Below are 21886 nucleotides of genomic sequence, written 5' to 3'. Positions count from 1 at the left end.
CGCTCAAACTCAGGACGAAAGGGAGAAACACACTAAGAGGAAGGCATGCTTGGCAAACCCTCACCATGATCAGTTCCTGCCCGGAAACCTATGTCCCCACTGTGGAAGGACATGTGGATCCAGAATTGGCCTTCACAGTCACTTATGGACTCTCTGTTAAAACCGTGTTTATGGAAGACAAACTTAATCGGCTATGAGCAATCGCCAAAGAAGAAGAAGAAGACATGTCCCTCTTGTGTACTGTATTTTTATCTCACCATTCCCCCAAGGAACTCAGGGTGTTCCTGTCCTCACAACCACCTCATGAGATAAGGTAGGCTGAGAAGGAATGCTTGACCTCAGGTCATCCAGTGAGCTTTGTGCCTGAGAGGGGGTTTACCAAGCCAGAGCCCTCTCATCATGCTGGCTGGCCATTTTCAGTAAAGCAGGGCTACCTTTGGAACTGAGCATGACCAAGACTGGAAAATATTTAGGATTTGTATTATTGTATACTCTGGTTTTTGTTAATGTGAATTATGTTAGAGCATGGTTAGACAAGTGTGTGCTTGAGGCAAGGCAGCCTAAAGCAGAAGGTTCTATGGTCTTGGATTGGGGAATCAGTGTACTAAGAACTCCTCTTAGAAAACCAATGTGATCTAAACTCTACATTGATTCTGAGTATGACTTTTTATACAGTGATGCTCGAGCTTTGGAACACCCAAAATGAACCACTTGTCATAGTCCATATATTTAGGTTTTTAGGAAATATTGAAGGTGCCTCTCTCTTTTTTAAAATCTTTATGGATTTTATATAATTTACAACTTTAGATAATATGATATCACCATTTTTACTTGGCTTGGGTTAGTTTTTATAACTTTAGTGGACATTTACTGTATTAGTTTGTTAGTTATCCTGATGCTTTTGTGCTGGAGTGGGCAAGGCATTTTTCAGCCGGAGGGCGCCATTACCATTATAAGAGAACAAGGTAGGTGTTCATAGTGAGCTCTGGCACCTCTTTTTCTAGAAAAATAGAACTGGAAGTGGGGAACCTCTAGCTCTTCCAAGTATTACTGGATACGACTTCCATTATGCCTGATATCCCTGACTATTGGCGAGACAGGCTCAGGCTGTTAGCAATTGGAGTTCACTTGCATCCAGGCAGCTTTGTTTTTAACCACACAGGCCTTTCGCCTGCAATTCAGATCGCCTCTTCTTCTCAGGGCAGTCACTAATTAACTCTCAATTCATTAAGAGGCAGAATGCTAGGACTTTTGTCTACTGAACACACCTCGGCTCCAGTTCTTCTGATCCTCCTTTTCCACTTCTTTGTTTCTGTTTTGCAATACAACACATCTAGAAGAGAAAGTGCTAACCTTGAGTTTCGAGAAGGAGCAGCAAGCAAAGTACAGTACTAAAATCCCACGTAGACCAGGAGCAGCTTTCATCAGAAGGTCTGAAAGCTCTTGATAAATATGAGTTTGCCCTCTTACGGCACCTTGGAGCTATTAGCATCCCTTTTACGAACAATCATCATTAGCTATGCTTCAAAACATAAGGCACACATGGAATTGTGGTTATAAGACTCCTCCTGGCAACACCTCATGAAAATTTGGCCTTGCCCAAGGCAGCTTGGTAGGACTAGTCCTGCTCATTGCATGATCGTAACAGGGGTATGAATCCACTCTGTAGAACAAGCCATTTATGTTTTCTTTGGTGGAATCACAAACAACCCCAAAACCTACTAATGCCATTTGGTCATGTCTATACAGAGCTTAAAATCTAAATCAAGCAATCAGCTATCAGGCCTCTAAGGGTCACCCAGGGAACTTCAAGGGCTACCCTTAAAGTTGCTGGACTCAAACTCCCATCATGCCTAACAATTGATCTTGCTGGCTGTAGTTGGTGGAAGCTGAAGTCCAACGACATGGAGGGCTACCCCTGCACAGAATTGAAGGCGAGGAGACAGGCAGACAAAGGGACTTGGTTACAATACTGCAAAGGGTTAAGGTTCTACATCTTTCTGGCAGCTGAGCGGGTGTTTTGAGTGGTGAAAAACTGCCCCCTGGCAAAGCTGTATTAATACATTCAAACGTGCCATTAAGAAGGGGAAGAAAATAGAGTTTGATTGCAATTAACAAAAATCTATGTCATTAATTGAAAGTGCATCACTCTCACTTCTGTGTGAGATTCAGCACCCAAGATTGATTGGGCTGGCGCAGTTTGACTCAGTGAACAGGATATCGATCTCCATGAAAATGTATTGGTGAAGACAGAAGTGGCAATGAGCTCCCACCTTCCTGTGCCTTTGAAAAAAACAAATAAAGGCAGCTGATATAACTTCTTCTAAAGCTGTTATGAAAGCAAGCACGCTCACAGATTTCCATAGCCCACGAAGAGGAAACATCTGTTTGCAGGCAGCTGAATAACCAAAGCTTTTAACATCTCTGATCCAATGGCAGCTTCACAGAGGCTTCATCACAAGGAAAGGGAGCAAAAGGAATTATGCAGACCCCAGTGCCTCCCCTTCCCTGCGCAAGTGCTCTCCATTTGCATAGTGTGGCAGGGGGCAGCCACAGAAAGCTGCAAGCTCCAAAGCACAGGTTTTAAGGCCATCTGGCAGACACTACTCAACTGTCCATCATCTGAGACCCAGACATGCCCCTGTGCTCCCAGGGACCTCCAGTTATCTCAGTTTCTTTATTACTGTCATTTGTTGACATCAAGAAAGGGAGATTATGGGAAATGCTATTTATGTGCAAAGAACAAGCGGCACTTAACTAGCAACTACCTTCTGTGTAGTTTCATTCTGGGTGGCAAGGAGGAAAGGGAATCGTCCTTCCATTGCAATTTCCTACCAGACTTTAAGCTTCAGCAAGTGGGTGTGGTCATGGAAAAGTAGCCTTTGGTTTGTCCAGTAGTTGACCGTCAGTCCTTGCTTGGGCTGAAGAGCTCTGAAAATACCAATCTTGACAAATGTATTACCTGGTCTAGGTTTGTAATGCCTTATCGTGCAGCAACGCAGTAGTAAGAAATTGCAGAGCCACCTGTAAAATGGCTGCACCCATTATCCAAGTGGTATAATCTACAAAGCCATTGATTCTGTGTGATGGCTGTTTAAGGAAACAATTCTAGATGGGGGGAAATGTCCTTTCTGATTAGTTGAGCTTCAGGGTCCAATTGTACAGGACCTTCACAGGATGAAGCAGCCAAATTTGGCACCCTGCTGTCACTTCATATTGGATTGTGCCAACATGGCAGCCAATAGCCACCTCTGTTGTTCCATCAGTTGAGGACGGGGGCCCATGATCACCTGTAGATAGCTTAAAGCAGCCTTTCTCAACCTGTGGGTCCCCAGATGTTGTTCAACTACAACTCCCATCACCCCTAGCTAGCAAGGCCAGAGCTCAGAGATGATGGGATTTGTAGTCCAACATCATCTGGGGACCCACAGGTTGAGAACCGCTGGAAGTGAATAGCAGGAAATTGATATAACGATCTGTTCACTGACCCCTCCATCCAATTCCACAAAGTGGTCCAGCTAGACATAATTTAGGCCATTGAGAGGAATACCTTCATATAGTTAAGAGCCAATCCCTCAATATTATCAAAGGAGTTTAGAAACCAAAGAGATGTAAAAGCAAAATCCTTGGGGTCATCTCAGTCGCTTTATGAGACTTGATTGGCCTGCCATAATTCTCCCCCTCCCTCCATTTTTATCAATGCATTCTAAGAGTTAGAATGCCTCTTTTTTAAAGGGCTGGGGAATGGGGAGGGGGAGCAGATATCTAAAATGAACAAATGTATATACAGTAGATGGCTGTACTGCATCTCTTGCTTCTGGGGATGAGGAGAAATGCAGCACTCCCTTCCACATAATGCAAGAACACAACTCCAAATAAAAAGGCATTGAAGATGAGGTTAATAGAAAGTAAAACAGGGTAATAGCAAGATGCAGCAGAAAGGTACAGGGATGCAATGACTTGGACATTTGCAAACACATTAAGAAGTGGTAACCTATCAAGCTGGCTTAGCAACGACTGCAGTGGTGCAAAGCAGTGTCTTGTTCTTCCATACTTACACACACACACACACACACACACACACACACACACACACTTCCTTTTAAGAGTTACCACGGGTGACAAACATCCCTTGTCCAATTCCTCTTACATAGCAACATTTCAAGAGTCATTTGATAATGGAAGTGGGAAGAATCTCATACGGACCAACTCAAGGGAACAAAATGACCTGCCTCTTTCACTAAGAATACCATTTGTTCTGGCCAGACACAAAGCATCCCCACTCTTGGATATATGTGGGTTTACTTTCCTCCAAAGCTCAGACACCACAAATCCAATAAGAGTTTTCCATTGATCGCCGGAGTAAATATAGAAGAGAAATTGAAGCCTTCCCAGGACTGTCAAGCAGGTGGAAATTTGACTCCCTTGGGTGGGCAGGCAGTGGTTATTTTGCCTTTGTTTTGAAGTTTTTAGAATCTGAAGAAGAATATCCTTTAAACTTTTATTTGGAACTGAGGCACTGCACTTCCTAAGAATAGGATGTTGAGAAGATCCTATTGCAAATCACACATCCCTAAAATCTGTTTTTGAGGAGAAATATTCTGGTGGGAACAGCTGTATTAAGAGCAAATGTACACATCTTTGTTAACACACAAGCCACACTGTAACTTGAAATTTAGTTGGTTGTGAACTATATGTGTAAAGTGTAATAAGTACAGATATATTTAAAATTACCTTGTTGATAATTCTAATGCAGTAATAATTTAAAGGAATTTGCATAAGCACACATGATCTATCTATAATAAATATAAATTTATAAATATGATTTGAGAAAGAACAAGGAGTTGTGCAGTGAACGTTTTGTACTTGGGCTACACATAAATATACAACTGAACCGCAGGGATAAAAACAGAATGGAGAGGCAGCAGATCCACACCTCTTCAGTCAGATCTCCTTAGAAGTGTGTTGGTTGCATGCATTTTGTCATTAACAATAAGTGAAATAGCAACTGTAGAATACCCTCCTGGAGGCTTGTCTGAGCCTCTTATCCTCAAGCTGCCAGGCAAATCTCCTTCATTCACCCAGGCACTGGAATTTTAACCTTTGAATGTGGCTTTGTCCATAATGTTTCATTGCAGTTGCATTGTATTCCCATGTCTTAAGCTATTGTGGACTGTCCTGGGATTTCAAAACGGAGAGCAGTAGACAACATATTTTTAAACAAACTAATAGTAATAATTAGTGTGGCTGTTCCCGTCTCCTCCATTTTCCAGCAACAGTTGTGCTCAGTGGCAGAACATGCCATGCCAACACTAAGGCATTGAGGCAATTCCTGCAGCACTGTGATTCAGCAAGGAATGTTGCTTTTAGGCATTAGGTGCTGATGTGCCAGCATTGCATAGCTACAGGAATGCATTAGGCTAAGAAAGAAGCAAAGCATCTAGTTATTTTAGACTGCAGCAGTCTATTTTCTTTCAAGGGCTGCATTCCACTGGGATTAAGCAAGCAGGGGGCATATACCTGCAGTGAGCAGAGCCAGAAACAGTGGTGTGATGACACCCCCTTTCCCTGGCCAACAGCTGCATAGACAAGGACAGATTGCTCTTGCAGAGATATGAACTGATTGCTTGCAGTGGGCAGTCATTCCCACTTCCTCCCACCCGGCTTCCATTTCCCCCCTCCTGCCTTCCTTATCTCCCTCCAGGTTCTTTCCTCTTGCAAGAAATTTAGCCCAGGGCCACAGGTTCATGGATCTTCTTTTGATATTTCAGATATACATTTTTTTTTAAGAATTCCTACTTCAGCTTAAATTGTTTATGACTTTGTCTCAGCACAATTCTATGTAACACAACGACAACCATCATTTTCCTTTGGTAAAGCATCTTGGTAAGAGGAGATGGAGAGTACGTATAGGTTTGAGAACGAATGCAAAGTCCCTTGTTCTTTTGGGGACGGTGTTCATTCACATGAATCAGGAAGAACTTGCTCTCTATCCCCAGATCAAGGTCTGAAGGTACTTGGCGCTGCATCCTTACCAGAACTAAGCAGATCCGGGTCTCCTCATCAGTGCCTGGGCAGGGAGATAGAGAGACAGAGAGAGAGGGAGGGAGGGAGGGAGACTTGCTGGAAAGCAGATGGACACTGGCTTAAATTCCATCACAGAAGAAAGCTGGAATATAAATGAAATAAATTAAGTGCAACCCCTTACCTTTAAAGTTGAAGTCTTTGATTGTGGGAAAATGATTTATCAAAATACCATACTTGAATGGGATTTAGTAATTTCTCAAGTATTTACCGAATCCTATTTAAACCCCTACTTATCGTTGCTAGTACCTACCTACCATGGGCAAAATCAAGCCTTTGCATTTCTGGCCAATAACTTCATAATAAGGCTTTGAGTAGCTGATGGGAAGGACACCCTTTTCCCAGTGTGTAGGCTTCATTGCACCTCTTCCACCATTAACTACCCCCAGAAGCCCCTGGTAAAATCCCTTACTCCTGTCACGTTCCAGAAATATTTGTATGTGTTGTGTCTTATTCCATTAGATAAAAACATTTCACACACACAAAAGAAATTCCAGAAATACTACAAGGGGTTCCAAAATACCACACCGTAATCACTTCCAATGTATATTGCACTGAAGGATACCCTGAAGAACTTTCTGAACTGAAACACCCAAAAGATAACTATTGAAAGAAAGTCTCTTTTGCAGAGCTCTCAAGATTTTAAATTGTCTAATGAAACCTACAGGAAAAGAGTCTGTCTTCAGAGAAAACTATGCTGCTCTCTCATTGCATTTCAGAGTTACCTCCACCAGTAATCGTTCCAACACCGTGTCCCAATACATTAGTTTCACACATTTGGAAATCGAAGGGCCAAATACTAGGATTACTCTGTCCACAAATGCTGGATTACAGCTGTTTCAAATTACATTCACAGTATAAAGGCTCCATGTAATACAGGTAAGGGAGACCCACAGGCAGTGAGGGATTAGGCAGGCTCTGCTGATTTCCTGCTAGTTGTGATGCATCATGTGTGCCTGAACTGCTTGTACAAACAGAGGAGATGCTTTTCCTGGAAAAGGCCCTTCCTGAATTATGCATGCTGTGATGGATCCACAAGGCTAGAGATGCAGGCTGCCCAGTAAACGCAGAGAGTTCAGAATCCACAACTATTCAATAAGTGGTTTCCAATTATCCTCATTAGTTGTCCAAGGTCACCATATTTTAACTGAGTCTTTTTAAAAAAGGAATACATTTGATCTAACCAGAGTTGAGGTAATGATGATTTGTGTTTTAATTTCCTGCTCAAATGTCTACCTGCTTGGTTTGGATTGCACCACCGGCAAAATGCCGTGTCAAATATATTGGGCTACTATCCGTTTTCTTAGTCTAAGGATAGAAAAATTCAGTGTGACAAAGTTTTGACAAACCGCTTATAAAAAGATGTTTAGAGGCAGGATTTAATGCTTGTACACTTACATCTCTCCCACAGCCACCCTGAGGAGCAAAGTAGACAAGAAGTGTGAAAGCTGGAGTAACAGTACAATCCTAACCATGTCTACTAGGAAGAAACTCCAATTGCATTGAATGGGTCTTACTCCCAGGCAGGTGGGATCAGGATGGTAGCCTAATTATCTGAAATTGCTACAGGACATGTTATCTTACTTGGATGACCTTTCACTTCCATGGTCCAAGAGCAACAAAACTCCAATCGTAGCTTTTGTGGTAATTGTTGTCAGCCATGGCTACATTTCAAGATTTCCTACCTAAACTTCTTATTACCTCCCGAGTATAGTCAAGTGAGCAAAAGTAGAAAAGTTGTATTTAAAATACACTTATCCAAAATGCTGATTTCTACAAATTTCTCATCTAGATTATATTTTCACGGCTCTAGTATAATAAAAATTGATCAGTAATTTGGATTTGGGGTGGTAGAGGACGGGGCAGAGTATCGCTCTTTAAAACATGACCAGGCCTGAGCAGAGTAGACAGGGAATGACACCAGGCCAGATTCTTTTAGGCCAGAGTTTCCCAAACTTGGGTCTGCAGCTGCTTTTGGACCACAATTCCCACCATCTCTGACCACTGGTCCTGCTAGCTAGGGATGATGGGAGTTGTAGTCCAACAGCTGGAGACCCAAGTTTGGGAAACCCTGTTTTAGGCAATAAGAGGCCTTGGTCTCACAGAGATAGTAGGCCTCAACCATTTCAGGTGGGGAATCTTCTGATTGAATCCTCCCTATGAAACAGTAATTCCAGACAGAAAACTAGTATGTAATGAAGGATAGGTTAGATTCCCCCCAGTCCCCAGCATCATTTTCTGTGTGCCAGAAGATACAGATAATTCAGTCATGTGACACCCCACCCCCCGATCTGAAGTAGCAAAGCCCTGACACAGATTTACTGCCTCCATAAAAGCTAGCAGTCCAGAAATAGAGGAGTGTCTCTCTCTTACACAAGGGATGAGCCTGGATACAAACAGCAAATTATCATATTTTTCGCTCCATAAGATGCACTTTTTTCTTCCTAAAAAGGGGAAATGTCTGTGCGTCTTATGAAGCGAATGCCACGGAGGGACGGACGGGAGCCATGGCTTCCCTTCCTTCCCTCCTCCGTGGCTAGCTGTAAAGCAAGCAAAGGGAGAGTCGCTTACATGCTTGCTTTACAGCAAGGCGGGAGGGACGGACGGCAGCCCCTTCCGCCCCTTGTCCCAGCTGACTGTTGAGCAAGCAGAACCGCTTACATGCCACAGGCACACACAAATGTGAGCTCTCCCTCCCCTCCTTCCCTCTTCCAACTTGAATAAAATATTGGGGGGGGGGCAGGTAAGCCCCACCTCTCATAATTCAGCCTTTCTCAACCAGATGTTGTTGAACTACAACTCCCATTGCCCCTATGTTTATTAAATAGTTTAGTACAACATTTGATTCAGAATATTTTTTTTCTTGTTTTCCTCCTCTAAAAACTAGGTGCATCTTATGGTTGGGTGTGTCTTATAGAACGAAAAATATGGTAAGTGGTATGATTAGCACTTAGTTGTTCCAGACTGCCCATGACTGAACGCTCACTTAAAAAAAGCACCTTGATTTAAAAAGAAAATGAGACATCAGAGAAAGGTTCTAGGGTAGCTCCTCTCACTGCTGCCCATCTTCTGAAGTGATGCTGTCCAATAAGTTTACCGCTATCTGCTCCTTTGTGCAGACCAGGCATGGCTGAGCTACTTTCGCTTGATTGTTCATACTGTAGGTAACTGAAAATGTTTCCCACTGGTAGCATCTGTCCAACTGCTGAAAGGCAGATTTCGCATTATAGGCACAAGCGCAACCCAAACACATACAAAATGGAAAGAGAAGAACCATTTTGGGGGTGAATGGCAATGAAATAACCTTCTTGCGCACGGCAGCCACCAGAGGATAGAGAAGCCATGGATAGAGAACAAGAAAGAGACAGATGGGAGCAATGTGATTCCAGGGTAGGCTGGCTTCCACTCAGAGCTTCAGTGAGATGCTTCTGGGGTGTTGTGTGTGCGCAAATGTGCAAACATAATGCAATTTGTGTTTGTTTTACTCCCAAACAGCATGGTAGTTCTGCTTCCCCAGGCCTTTGATTTACAAGAAAACAAACATCTCTTTGCCTAACAAAGGCACAGGGGGGGAAAATCCCCTTTGAAACAGTTTAATTTTACAGGCCCTGAAGCAATGTCAATAGAAAGCCAGGAGCAAAAAATAAAAAATATATTTAAAAGGGGGGGGGGGAGAGAGAAATCCAAAGTAAAACAGAACACACAAATGAGCTTTCAGGTCTGTTTGAACATGGTTACAAAGGGCAGTGTTCCAATTAACTGAAACTTACCTAATTAGTATTGCATCTAAATGTCTCCACTGTGGATTTTCTCACAACCTGCATGTTTAAAAACACAGGACAAATCCGCAGGTGTGGTATGATCACACTCCTGTTTTATAAATTATATGCATACAGTTTCAGCATCTACCATGCTACTATGTAAAAACAGCATTGAAAATGATGTTTTTTTATTTACACACTTTTAAAACATTGTTTTCACATTTTGTTCAAACTGATGCACAGAGTACAGTAGACAAAACCAAGAATAGCCCCCCGCCGCACACACATATTTAACAAACACAACTTCTAACAAAAACTATAAACGTTAAGACAGCGATGAAGAACTTGTAGCTATCTGTATGTCAAATATGCATCGCACACACACAACCTAGTGTCTCTGGGCTTGGTTTGCCTCTAACTTAACTGGGGGGGACAACACAGAGCAGGAGAGAAATGCAGAAAATCAGGTATGATTATTCATTTATTCCACATACTATTTAATTGTAATAAAATTTCAAAGTGGTTTACAAATATGAGAAACTTCTTGTTGTGTTCTACACAGATTAAACTGACATAATTCAGTGCAGGGCAGCAAAGATTAAAGATGCAATACTGAAATGTAGTGCTTTGCCCCAGGTTAGTTCTATGTAGACCTGTTTAAAATAATGGCCATGACTAAATTCACTCTATTAATTTCAACAGGTCTACTCTGAATATAACTTAAGCACCATCTACACTACACCGTTGAAACAGTATCATACCACTTTTAACAGTCATAGCTTTTCCCAAAGAATTTTGGTCACTGTGGTTTGTTAAAAGTGCTCAGAGTTGTTAGGAGACTCCTATACCCCTCAGAGCTACAAAGCCCAGAGCGGCATGAAGTCAATCCCTTATCCCAGGAAACTCTCGATAATAGGGGACTAGAAGTTTCCTAACAACCCTCAGCACCCTTTAATTTTGATCAGGATTCTTTCAGGGAAGTCTTGGCTTTTTAAAGTGGTATGATGGTGCTTTAAATGCATAGTGCGGATAGGGCCTTAGTTGGATACAAGCTAAAATCACTAGCAGTGGTGTAGTGGAGGGAGAAAACAGGAGAGCACAGCTCCAGGGCTTCTTGCCCCCCAGAAGGATCAATGGCATCATCAGCCAGAGAACCAGGCTAATTCAGGAGTCCTTGCTCTGGCAAGCAAATAAAGTGCTAACAAGGCTTTCAAGTTTGCTTGTGGCAGGTAATCACTGGCAGTAAACAATGAAGAAAACAATACATCGAAGACTGTTTATTTTAGGGAGTTGGTACTTCCTGCTAGCAGTTTAAACAGCAACACTTCAAGCCTTGGTTTCTAATTCAGTTAAATCACAAAGGTTGCATTTCAGCCGGCTGAAGGTCTTTTGTTCAAGATCAGTGTGTTCTACAAGCTGAACCTGTCAGAAGCAAGCACCACCCAGTTCAATGGTGGAAACTATTCATAGGGTTACAACCACACTGATCCTAATAAATTGGCTTTTATGCCATGTATGTGTGCATATACACAAACTATGTGTGTGTGTATAAAGTTATCTCTCTGTGTGTGTAATACAAGCCATATGGATCATTGCATCTGCCTACATTTTTGGATTTTTCTTGGGGAAAGCCATTGCAAGCTCCTGCACTTTGGAACTGACCACTACTTCGAAGTATATCCCACTGAATACAGTGGGACACTTGAATAAACATACGTAGGTTCAGGCTAAGCAAAGGAGACTTGGAAATTTCACTAGTGTAGGCAGATGCGTAGAGGAAGCACATCTATTTTACAGATGCTAAAAAGACTGGACACTAAATTCTGCTGAAAGTGAGAAGAGGGTTGCTGAACTTCTAAAAACCCAAAGGACTGCAGCACGTTGTTTGCGGCATTTGGCTTCCTCCTTCGCGTTATGGGGGTCTGATGTGCACACCTTCCGCACAAGTCTGCAATGTGATTTATTTTCTGCATGCGTAAAGCCCTGCTGTAAGTATGCAATCTTGACATCCAATTCAGTTTACATCAAGGAATGAGTGCATCTGAAAAATTATTTTGTTCTACTGAATGCATAGAGAAAACTCCCACCACAAAGCACACGACTTTCTTCGAGGATTACATTGCTTTGAATTAGGTGTATGATCTGTCAAAGTGATGCCTTCCTTGCAATATATAGCAATAACATTATGGAGTAGGAAATAGTAGTATCAAAACCGGGAAACTATTCAGCAAAAATTAATTCCCATTCAATACAAAACACAACATCTGTTTCGGTCCAAGCATTTTGTTCTGATTTCATTTGTATTTAAATGACACTTTAGACTTAGGCAATTCCCCCCCCCCCCAAAGTTGAACACTGAAGACTGCAGTCTCCTATTACAGTTCTTAGCTCAAGACTGTACACCATTGCTGCACTTGGTCTTGTAGACAGTCATAAAACATTGATTTTCATGATTCAGGGTAGGTTCAGTGATGTAAATTGCGCATCCACGTCTTTTGTCCTGGTTTCTTAGTGACGGATGTTATGTCTTCTAGTTGGACAACAAAGTAAAGTACAGCAGTTTCACAGGGCAGGAGGTACAAGTTTAGCAATGGGAGTACTTAGGCTACAGTTCTTTCAAGATGTGGACATACAGAAGATTAAGGCCCAGCTAAAGAACATAAGAAGTGTTCTGCTGGATAAGGCCAAGGCCTATCTAGTCCAGCTTCTGTTCATACAGTGACCAACCAGGTGCCTATAGGGAGCTTAAGCCACAAACAGGGCTTAAGGTGGAAATGAGTTGTGGGTACAGCACTTACAACATGCATCAGGCCATGCGTGTAAAACAGAATGGAGAAACTGTGGGTCTTCACATGTTGCTAGACTACATCTCACATCATCCCTGACTATTGGCAATAATGGTTGGGGCAGATGGAGTCCAGCAACACCTGGAGGGTCCAGTTTCACTGCCCCTGGTGTATAATTTTAGCATGCCAGTGACACGCAACCTGAAAAGATGCCCTGTTGCCATGCTAATGATGTGCATGTGGGCCAGCACACATTACAAATGCATTTAATGAAACAAGTGCCTTGGGAAATTATCTTATGGGCAGGTGCTCTACACACTGCCCTGCATTAAGTTTACAAATCAGGCTTTGACACAGGTAAAATGACAGTCAAGCAGGGGGTTTACATGGAAAACCCTGAAACAGAATAGCTTCCTTACTCATTATTTTCCAACAATTATAAAAATGCTCTGTCAGGATAGGTGCAATGCTCTACAAAATTATCTCTTAGAGTAGTTAACCTAGTACTGGCGAGACAAAGTTAATAAACCAGAACTTCTTCTTAGATTATATACAGTGGTACCTCAGGTTACAGATGCTTCAGACTCCACTAACCCAGAAATAGTACCTGGGGTTAAGAACTTTGCTGCCGCCACGGTGGGAGGCCCCATTAGCTAAAGTGGTACCTCAGGTTAAGAACAGTTTCAGGTTTAGAACAGACCTCTAGAACAAATTAAGTTCTTAACCCGAGGTACCACCATATATGGTAGTTAATGGTAGATCTGGACAGTTTTGCATCAAATGTGAAATAAATCTTTGCAAGCTATGGCACATTGATTAATCTATAGGGGTTCAGTCCATGAACTCTGCAGCCAATGCTTCTTGGACCAACAATGAAAACTCAAAAATCATTAAGATTCCTGTAGCTGAATTGATATCAACTTAGGTTCAGCTTGATTGTCAATACGTGACACCTCCAAAAGTCAATGCACCCTGGGAAGTAATTTGTCCTTATCCATCCTAAATTTCAGTTGTATAGAAAGCAAAATTGTTTGCAAAATGCAACCTTCTTCAGCCATTTCAGAAGGGAGAATCCTAACCACAAAAGACAGAAATAACTCAAACATGTGCAATTGTAGTTCATTTGTATAGCTGTACAAATTATTTGATGAAAATATGAGCAGGGAAACCTTCATGAAGGTAGGCAGACACTGGTGAGGCACTACAAAGATATATAAGGGTTTCCAAAAGGCTATGGTTACCACATAGTTGCTAACAAGCTTAACATCTTACGAAACTGAAGCTGTTTTTAAATAAATAAATGCTATATCTAGGATTAGCTCCCTTTCCACTTTGCATGACAAGTGCATACCTTGAATGTGTGTGTTTCCTGTAACAGAAATCAAACCAATTTTTTAAAAAGGCATATTTCTTATTGAGACCAGCAAAGTCTAGAAAAAATGACTTAAAAATATGTTGAGGGAATTTCAAATTGGTGTATTTCAGCACATGGAGCAAAGGGCTCTCAAGCCTGATGAACATCCATTTAAATCTGCTTTAGCGGAACACAGCACACTGGCAGAAATAGCCAGGTTTAAGTTAACTGCCTAACCTCAGAAGTTACATGTTTTGATATGTAGTGTTTTGGTACACATATCAAAGAACTAAAACCAAAGTTTTCAAAACAATGAACAGATATGGAGAAGGAAAGAAAGAATGAAATTAGTGGAATACGCAGGATTCTTCTGAAAATTTTGATTTCCTCTGTGGAATTCAACTAACAAATCCCTGAAAAACCTGACTGTACTGTTTCTAAATGGTAAAAGCTACAGATACACACCTCTGTGTAAGAGTAAAGATGTGTGTGCCTCCTTTTAAAGGGAACACTTCAAAATTTAAATAAGAAATCAAAGGAATTAAGTTGGGTAGTACCAGAGTCTGCACTCCTGTCCAACAAATTGCACTTTCATTCAAATAACTGCACATTTTTAGATCTCTTGATAGTCAAGGACTTATTTTTGTGGAAGATTGTGCAATTCAGTCACACACTCATTTAATAACCACAAAAGCTGGATTCCGGGCATGGGCTGAAATTGCAGGTGAAGAAACTGTTAAAATGAATAGAAGAACATCTGCTACAGAAGACCCAATGGCTTTTTATGCCAAAGCAGTGATGGCAGTGTGTAGATAACTCAGCATGTTTTTGGCTCCTGGAACTAACTAATTTTAGGAGTGCTTGACACTCTTAAGATTACTTTTTACAGAGTGCAAAATGCCCAAGTGAAAACTGGTTACCTGCTGCAGCATCATTTATTATTATGGGAAGAATAATATTCTTATAGAAAAGAGTTAAATATCTAATTTTGTGTTCCATGTTTGTCAATCTGAAGTGGATGCCCCAATACAGCAGATGAAAATGATTGGTCTTGAAGCGTGTGGAATAGCAATGAGACCCCTGTCACCTCTTCCCCACCTCTACACCCCATGCAATCACTTCGAAAAAATTATCAAGCCATAAATGGGGATTGCACTGATAAGCAGCAATACCTATTGCAAAACTCAGAGAGGAATTCAAAGTTTAATCTGATCTGTTTAATGGTTTTGTTTCTTTTAAGCAGGAGGAAAAAGAATTACAATCCTTTTAATATTTTCACAATGTTAAACTAAAACTGAGCTCTAGGCTACATGTGTAAGTAAATCTAGAACACAAAAAAGGGTTAAATAAGATTTTCTTTAAAGATACAAGAACTGAAGCTTTCTTTACGTTTAACAAACTTCACAGAACAGATACTGCAAAGGAACAACCCCCACACTTTTTTTTTAAAGTGAACATTGTCCATAATCCACATGAACTTTGAGTAGTGTTTGCTTGAGAGCCACCTTGAAACCAACTGTGCACTTGTAACAGGGCTAAAGAAAGGGTTAACAAGGGAAAAATAGCATCTTCGTTATTAATCTGCAAAAGTCTTGTGTATCAATCAGAATGTCCATCAAATGCTATGCTAGGATTTTAGAAGGGAAGAAAGTGCATAGCGCGGCAGCAGCTGAAGTCCATGGTTTTTTTTTTAAACTCTTCATGGCAAATGCAAAGAAAATTGTCTCGATTTCCCCCTCACGCCGATGGAAAGGGAATACTTCCTTAGGAAACAGAGAATGCAGCTGGAAATTCCATTGCCGATTTCAAAGCCTTGAGTACAACACAGAATGGCTTCTCCATATTGAACTTTAGAATGTTGGAATATCTCACATTTACTTCATTACAATTTGCACTGTTGCAATGCAGGCCCAGTCTCCATCACTGGCCTGAGTGGGGACCAGAGTAAATACAATTCAGCCTGTAAACCAGCAATTTACCTTCAACACAAATGGAATAGTCGGTGCCTCATCTAAACTACTATACCCCACAAAGCTTTTTTATAAGAGTGACATCAGGGTAATTCACTCTTCGGGTGCCTTAAATTTAACCTTTTTGTGAAAGCATAAGACAACACAACCTCCCCCTTCCTCCAGCAGCCCTCCCTCCCATTCCCAACTATATACCTAATTCCAAATTGCTAGTGGAGCTTTTAAAACCGGTTTGGGGAGCAAAGACTCCACATAGGGCCACCACCATTAAATAATCTTTGCCAGTAGCTGGAGGCAAACAGACACTGCCATTTTCTCACCACTGCACGCTAAGGATGGTGCAGTTTGGCTCAATGAGATAAGACAGACCACAATACAGAACTGGAGCATTAAAGAACAAATCTGGAGAGTCCCAATTCTAAGCAATGCATTTCATCATCATTTGCTTTGCCACAGGTGATGGGCATAGGCCTTCACTGAGAGCTGCATAGTCACAAGGCTGGAACAGCCCGTTTGATTATCTCCTTAACACCACTGGAAGTGAGGCATACAAACTCAATTCAATACGGGGTGATTTTCCTGGTTGTTCCCCCAATATTGTTACTGAATTCTGTTTGCTACAAAATATCCTTTACCCCCTCAATATAAGTCTAACTACAGAAAGTCAGTCTGTAGGATCCGGCCATGGCTACTGTGCTGTGAAATTAGCCTTATTTGATCAATTAACAGATACCTGCACTTAGCAAAAGGCAAACAAGAGCCAATCGGGTTTTGGCCGATGGGAAAACAGTCACAATGGTTGGCATGTGGAATCCAAACACACTGCTTCAGAAATGTTGTCGATGCTGCGTAGAAAAATGCACACCGCTTACTGCTTGTTCCAGGAATGGCGCTAACTTTAAAGCAATATCATCACCATCCTCCACCTAAGTGAAGAAACAGTTTCCCTGTAATGTGTTTGATAAAAAAAAGTTGTCGTAAGAATCTGTCCCCTTCTTTTTGACTTCCCGGAAGATGTTCCCACCCAGAGAGATTCCCTGATGCTGGTGACGCTACCTAACCTCAGAAGACACACGTGAAGCAACCAGTTAGGTCTTCTAGGTTCAGCAGCTACACTGCCAGCTCTAAGCAGAGTTTCACCCCTTCAAGGTTAGCTAGAAGTGAGGATAAGAAAACCAGGCTATTAAGGGTACTTTCTTCCAGACAGGTGTGCACATTGCAGTCTTTTACATCAGTTTCTACTCAGCTGCTGGAAGCTTACCAGCATAAGGCTTTTTTTTCTTTTTTTTAAGAGCTTGACTCCTGCAATAATAGAAGCCTTTAGAAAATCCACTAGCCATGCTCAAAAATATTTCTTCATGGTTTTTGTTTTTGTTTTTCGTTTTTAATATGGTGGCTAGTAGGCACCTTAACAACCAGCCAGAAATCAATGTCAATCACCATTAACCCCTAAACTACAGTACCAGGATGGTTGGCTAAAGAAAGGAAATTGATTGGCTGTAGTCTGAAACTTGCCCAGTACAAGGTGTCTGGCTGACTTTGTCCTAAATAAGGCTAACATTAGTGAACTAAGAGAACGGCATTTGGTTGTAGAGAGTCTTGCAACTCAGGAGCAGCCCTCGCCAATGCGCTGGCATGACCGCCCCACTTTCCGGTCCAGTTTCACCATTTTCATAATGGCTTCTTCACGCCCACGTCCCATGTGGTCAAATGTGCAATCGTGCTGTTCAGGCAGGCGATGCAACATACAGAACACGTAACCTGCAAGGACAGAAGTGGGGGAAGGGGAAAGACGAGAACACAGCATTAAAACGCAGAATTCTATAGAGCAACAAGAGCGCACCATCTAGGGTTGCAGTTCACAAACTGTATACCAGTTCAAATAAATTAATTAACAGTCAAATACTCCTGTGAGCTCATACCTAGAGATAGCTGTCTGTTGCATCTCCACACAATTCATTGCTTTAGCTTTCCAGTCAGCTTCTGTTGGGGCTGGCCACTGTGCTGCATCAAGTGCAAAAAATATTGCTAAGGGCTAAACTGACATGACTGCATTTGAACAATTAGCAATTTTATAAATTACAGGCATGGGGGAAGGCTGATCTAGACTGGGATCCTGGCGCAGAACATAGAGAGGCTTTATCCTGCTTTGCCTCACTGTGCCCATTATTTGTACTGGGAAAGAACCTACCCGTTTGCTCTAATGGGAACTTTGTGTCCTAAAGCAAAACAGCAGGTGTGGGATCGCTGCCCTAGACTAGGACTGCAGCATGGGGAAAGGGTTAAAGCCCCCTCCCTTTCAGGGTATCGGCCCAGATTGGGGCCTCTGCACCTTCAATTTACGTCATCCATGAAATGGCTAATGGCATCTCGTCTAGTTTGGCCCTGACTCACTCCTGACAGAGAACCTCTGAAGAACAGTGATTTGTGCAGGGACAGGATGGGAAGGAATGCTATTCATACTCTGACACAGCCTGCCATTAAACCTTTACAAAGAGTGACGGGGGTCTCTGTTATCAGAAGTGAGAAATTAGGATATAAAACTGTTCATTTTTCTAATTGGGAAATGAGCCTCCGAGAGCAGGACTTCTCTGAAGTGATATTCAAACTGCCATATATGCCTTAGAACCATCCGTAAAATTATACAACCGAAACGAGAATGAATATTGTTTACATACAACATTTTCTTGTGCCTTTTGCATTCAAGTCCACTGTTCACAGACATAAATTATGACTGATCACATCATAAGGAAGCTCCATTCTGCCTTCCACACTAGATCTAGGTTTTTTTTACTAAGGAGATAAATCTGTGCTTGAGCTGAACTGTACCCACTTCAGATTGCAGGTAGGTGCTCTTAAAAAGCAAAACAACACCCACATAGAAAACTAGATGATTGGACTATGTGAGATTTATGTGAGAGAACACAGCCCTTTGGGTACCAATGTAGTTGTTGGGCCTTAATCAGTAACGTAGCAAACTGTGTTTCTGAGAAGTCTTCAAAGACTGTCCCACATTTAATGCATTGTTGTAGTCTTGACTTGAAGATTACTAGAGCAAGGTGACCATAGCCAGGCTAGTAAACCAAGCTAGACAAAATGTGGGAGTTCATGGTCAGTTCTACTGATATCTTCTCCCTCCCCACAAAGGCAGCCATTTGGGTAAATTGGGAGACCACAGTGCGAATAGGGGAGTTTTTCCTGATCCAAATAGTGCCCCCTAGCTGCTGTTCACAAGCCTGCTGGTGGCCAGTTGTCACTGTGATAATGAATTTGAATATGGGCTTCGCCATGTCACACTGAGTGTTTCTCCATATAAAAATCTTCACATAGGAATGTTGCAGCATGAGAATAGCAACACTGAAGGAAGGGTAAGCTGCACATTTTAAAAATAATGTAACTATCCGTAATTAGAATATAATTACAATAAAACTGTTTGTGAGAAGTGCTAGAGTAATTCCTGGTTCACTGCCTAAAGTGAAAAACCCTCCCCAAACACATGCTTAGGGCAGGAATCTTTAAATCTCCAAAAATTAATACAAGGGTTTTTACTACACACACAATTAATTTGGAACACAGACTCCCATAAGTATTCAGTGACCGCAGTGGCAACATTTAAAGGAAATATTCCTGGATTTTATGGGCTTGGGAGCAGAGCCAATAATCTCATCTAAAATCAGGACACTTGACATTTTAAATTTAGCCCTGGCTTCATGCAAACGTTGCTGGTTGTCAACTTTATTTCTGAGTGAAAGGGCACAAGAGTTCAAATCACCCATAATCTGCAGCTCATGTCACGATTCAAATTTAAATAAAACATTTGTTTCTTTACAGATAACTCATTTGGAGCCACTTCAAAACTAACCTTAATAATGACACAGTTATTCCTGTACAGAATTCCACTCAAGTTCTTGTCACCTTCACCTCTCTCATGAAATTTTACACTTCCTACTGATTTGAAATTCTAATCGACAAAGGCTAATGCTTCACCTAAAAATACCTAGAAACTTTCAAAACTGAAGGCACTGCAATAGTTTTGTGCCACTGTGGTGTATTGTTCAGGAATGTATGCTTCAGTGCAGCATTCTTGGAACACAGAAGTCTTTGCATACCTTCAAAATCCTAGAACAGAGGCGCAAATCCAAGAACATTGGCATTATTGGATGTGGGAGCTGCAGTAAAATGCTGCAGTGTGGAGTCTATGTTCAAGATTCCATTCCTTCTCACCCACTATTTTCCATCCCTCCACTAACAGCGGACAGTTGGTGGCCACTGAGTACCCAGTTAACTTTGGGCTGTTTTTGCAATTCCCCCTTAGGATTCCCCTCCCCTACCTCAGCCTTTTCCCCCATACCTCATATCACCCTCCTGTGTGAGTGGAGTTGCTTGGCTACATAAGCAATGGCACTCACAAGCCCCAATAGATGGAAACAGAAGATATATGTATTCTTTGGGTTTGCTCATTCTGGAATTCTGCTCCTTCCTATTTAAGCATGGAGGAATATTCTGCAATCAGCAGTTTGCAGCAGCTTTTTTCCTTTCCATTTGTTCTTCCACTTTTTCTCCCTTACATAACTGATGCACACAAGTGATCAGTGAAACAGTACAGCATGTTTCAGACACGCTCATCCAGATTCCCTTTTGCACCATGTTTTATCAACTTGTACAAGCACTTGTGTATATCCGAAAGGAAGAAAAAGGGGAAATGTTCAGAATGAACAAAATGAAATTAAAGCGTTGGCAAGCTGCATGTGTAGTGATATCTACATCGTCCAGACAGGAGAAGGAAAGAATATCGGCATCCTCAGGCTTTGATCCTGCTCCACAAATAAGACTAGGCAATTTGAAGTGTCAACATCAAGATATTCAGGTGGGGAGAAATTTGTAAGCATCCGTCATTTAAACAGAGATATGCGCAAACATTAAGGCAAATGACAGCCATTCTGATTAACGACCATTCATGCAATGGTATGTCAGTGTTTCTCCGAATTTCTGATAATTTATTTTCTGGATTAGAAATGAAAGTGCACTCTCCTGCCATCATTCACAAGGTTTATGTTTAGAATAAGAATTATCTGCCTTCACAGAAACAATCCCTTGTGTTTGTGCACATGTCTCCTCTTTTGAAAAGGACCAGACAAGATTGGTAACTCATGCAGAGAGACAATGGGCAGCCGCTGCTGGGGGCAAGGCATTATTAGGAGGGACTGAATAATCCAATCAGAGCCAGTTGAAACACTGGCCTATTGGGAAGAGGCAAAAACAGTGTATAGCAGAAAATCATATGAAGAATCTCTGTGGGTAGAGTATGGATTCATAAAAGTTTTAATCCATTTATTCCTCATAGCTTATTCCAATGACACATGAGGATATAGAGTTCACAGAAAGTGACTGTTTCCGGCAGTACAATCTGAGTAGAACAACTGTCCACTCCGCAGTAGAAAAATGTAACACTTTGCACCAACGACTTTTGTAGAACTGGTCATGAGTGTTTAACTGAGATATTTCTTCTTCTTTTTTAAAAAACTCCTTCCCTTCAACCTAGCTATTCAGACCTCTCCTGGCAGCCATGGAAGCTGGTTATCGTAAGCACCTTCAAACAACTGAGCCAGAATTTAAAACAAGCCAATTTAAGTGCCTCCCAAATGAGAGGTTACTTTGGTATGATTAATTTTGAACCATGTGAGGAGTTGCTCACAACTGTCTTGCCACTTATAATAATAATTTTATTATTTGTACCCCACCCATTTGACTGGGTTGCCCCAACCACTCTGAGCTGCTTCCAACATATATATAAAACATTACACATTAAAAAGCTTCCCTATACGGGCCTGCCTTCAGATGTCTTCTAAAGGTTGCACAGTGACTTATTTCCTTGACATCTGATGGGAGGGTGTTCCAGAGAGTGGGTGCTACTACTGAGAAGGCCCTCTG

General features: G+C 41.6%; 1 protein-coding gene across 1 annotated transcript in view; it reads right to left on the bottom strand.

Moving 5' to 3' along the window:
• Positions 1-15180: 15180 nt before the first annotated feature.
• ZFAND3 (zinc finger AN1-type containing 3) overlaps positions 15181-21886 on the bottom strand; it is a 136162-nt gene continuing 129456 nt past the window's right edge. The window contains exon 7 of the mRNA XM_083732817.1: positions 15181-17716. Coding sequence (XP_083588943.1) covers positions 17562-17716 — 155 coding nt within the window. The 3' untranslated portion in view covers positions 15181-17561. The remainder of the gene's footprint in view (positions 17717-21886) is intronic.

Source organism: Podarcis gaigeae (assembly GCF_964106915.1).
Source record: "Podarcis gaigeae genome assembly, chromosome: 3".
In the NCBI taxonomy this organism is placed as follows: domain Eukaryota; kingdom Metazoa; phylum Chordata; class Lepidosauria; order Squamata; family Lacertidae; genus Podarcis; species Podarcis gaigeae.
Note: the sequence above shows the minus strand (reverse complement) of the source record. Positions and strands in the feature narration are given on the sequence as shown.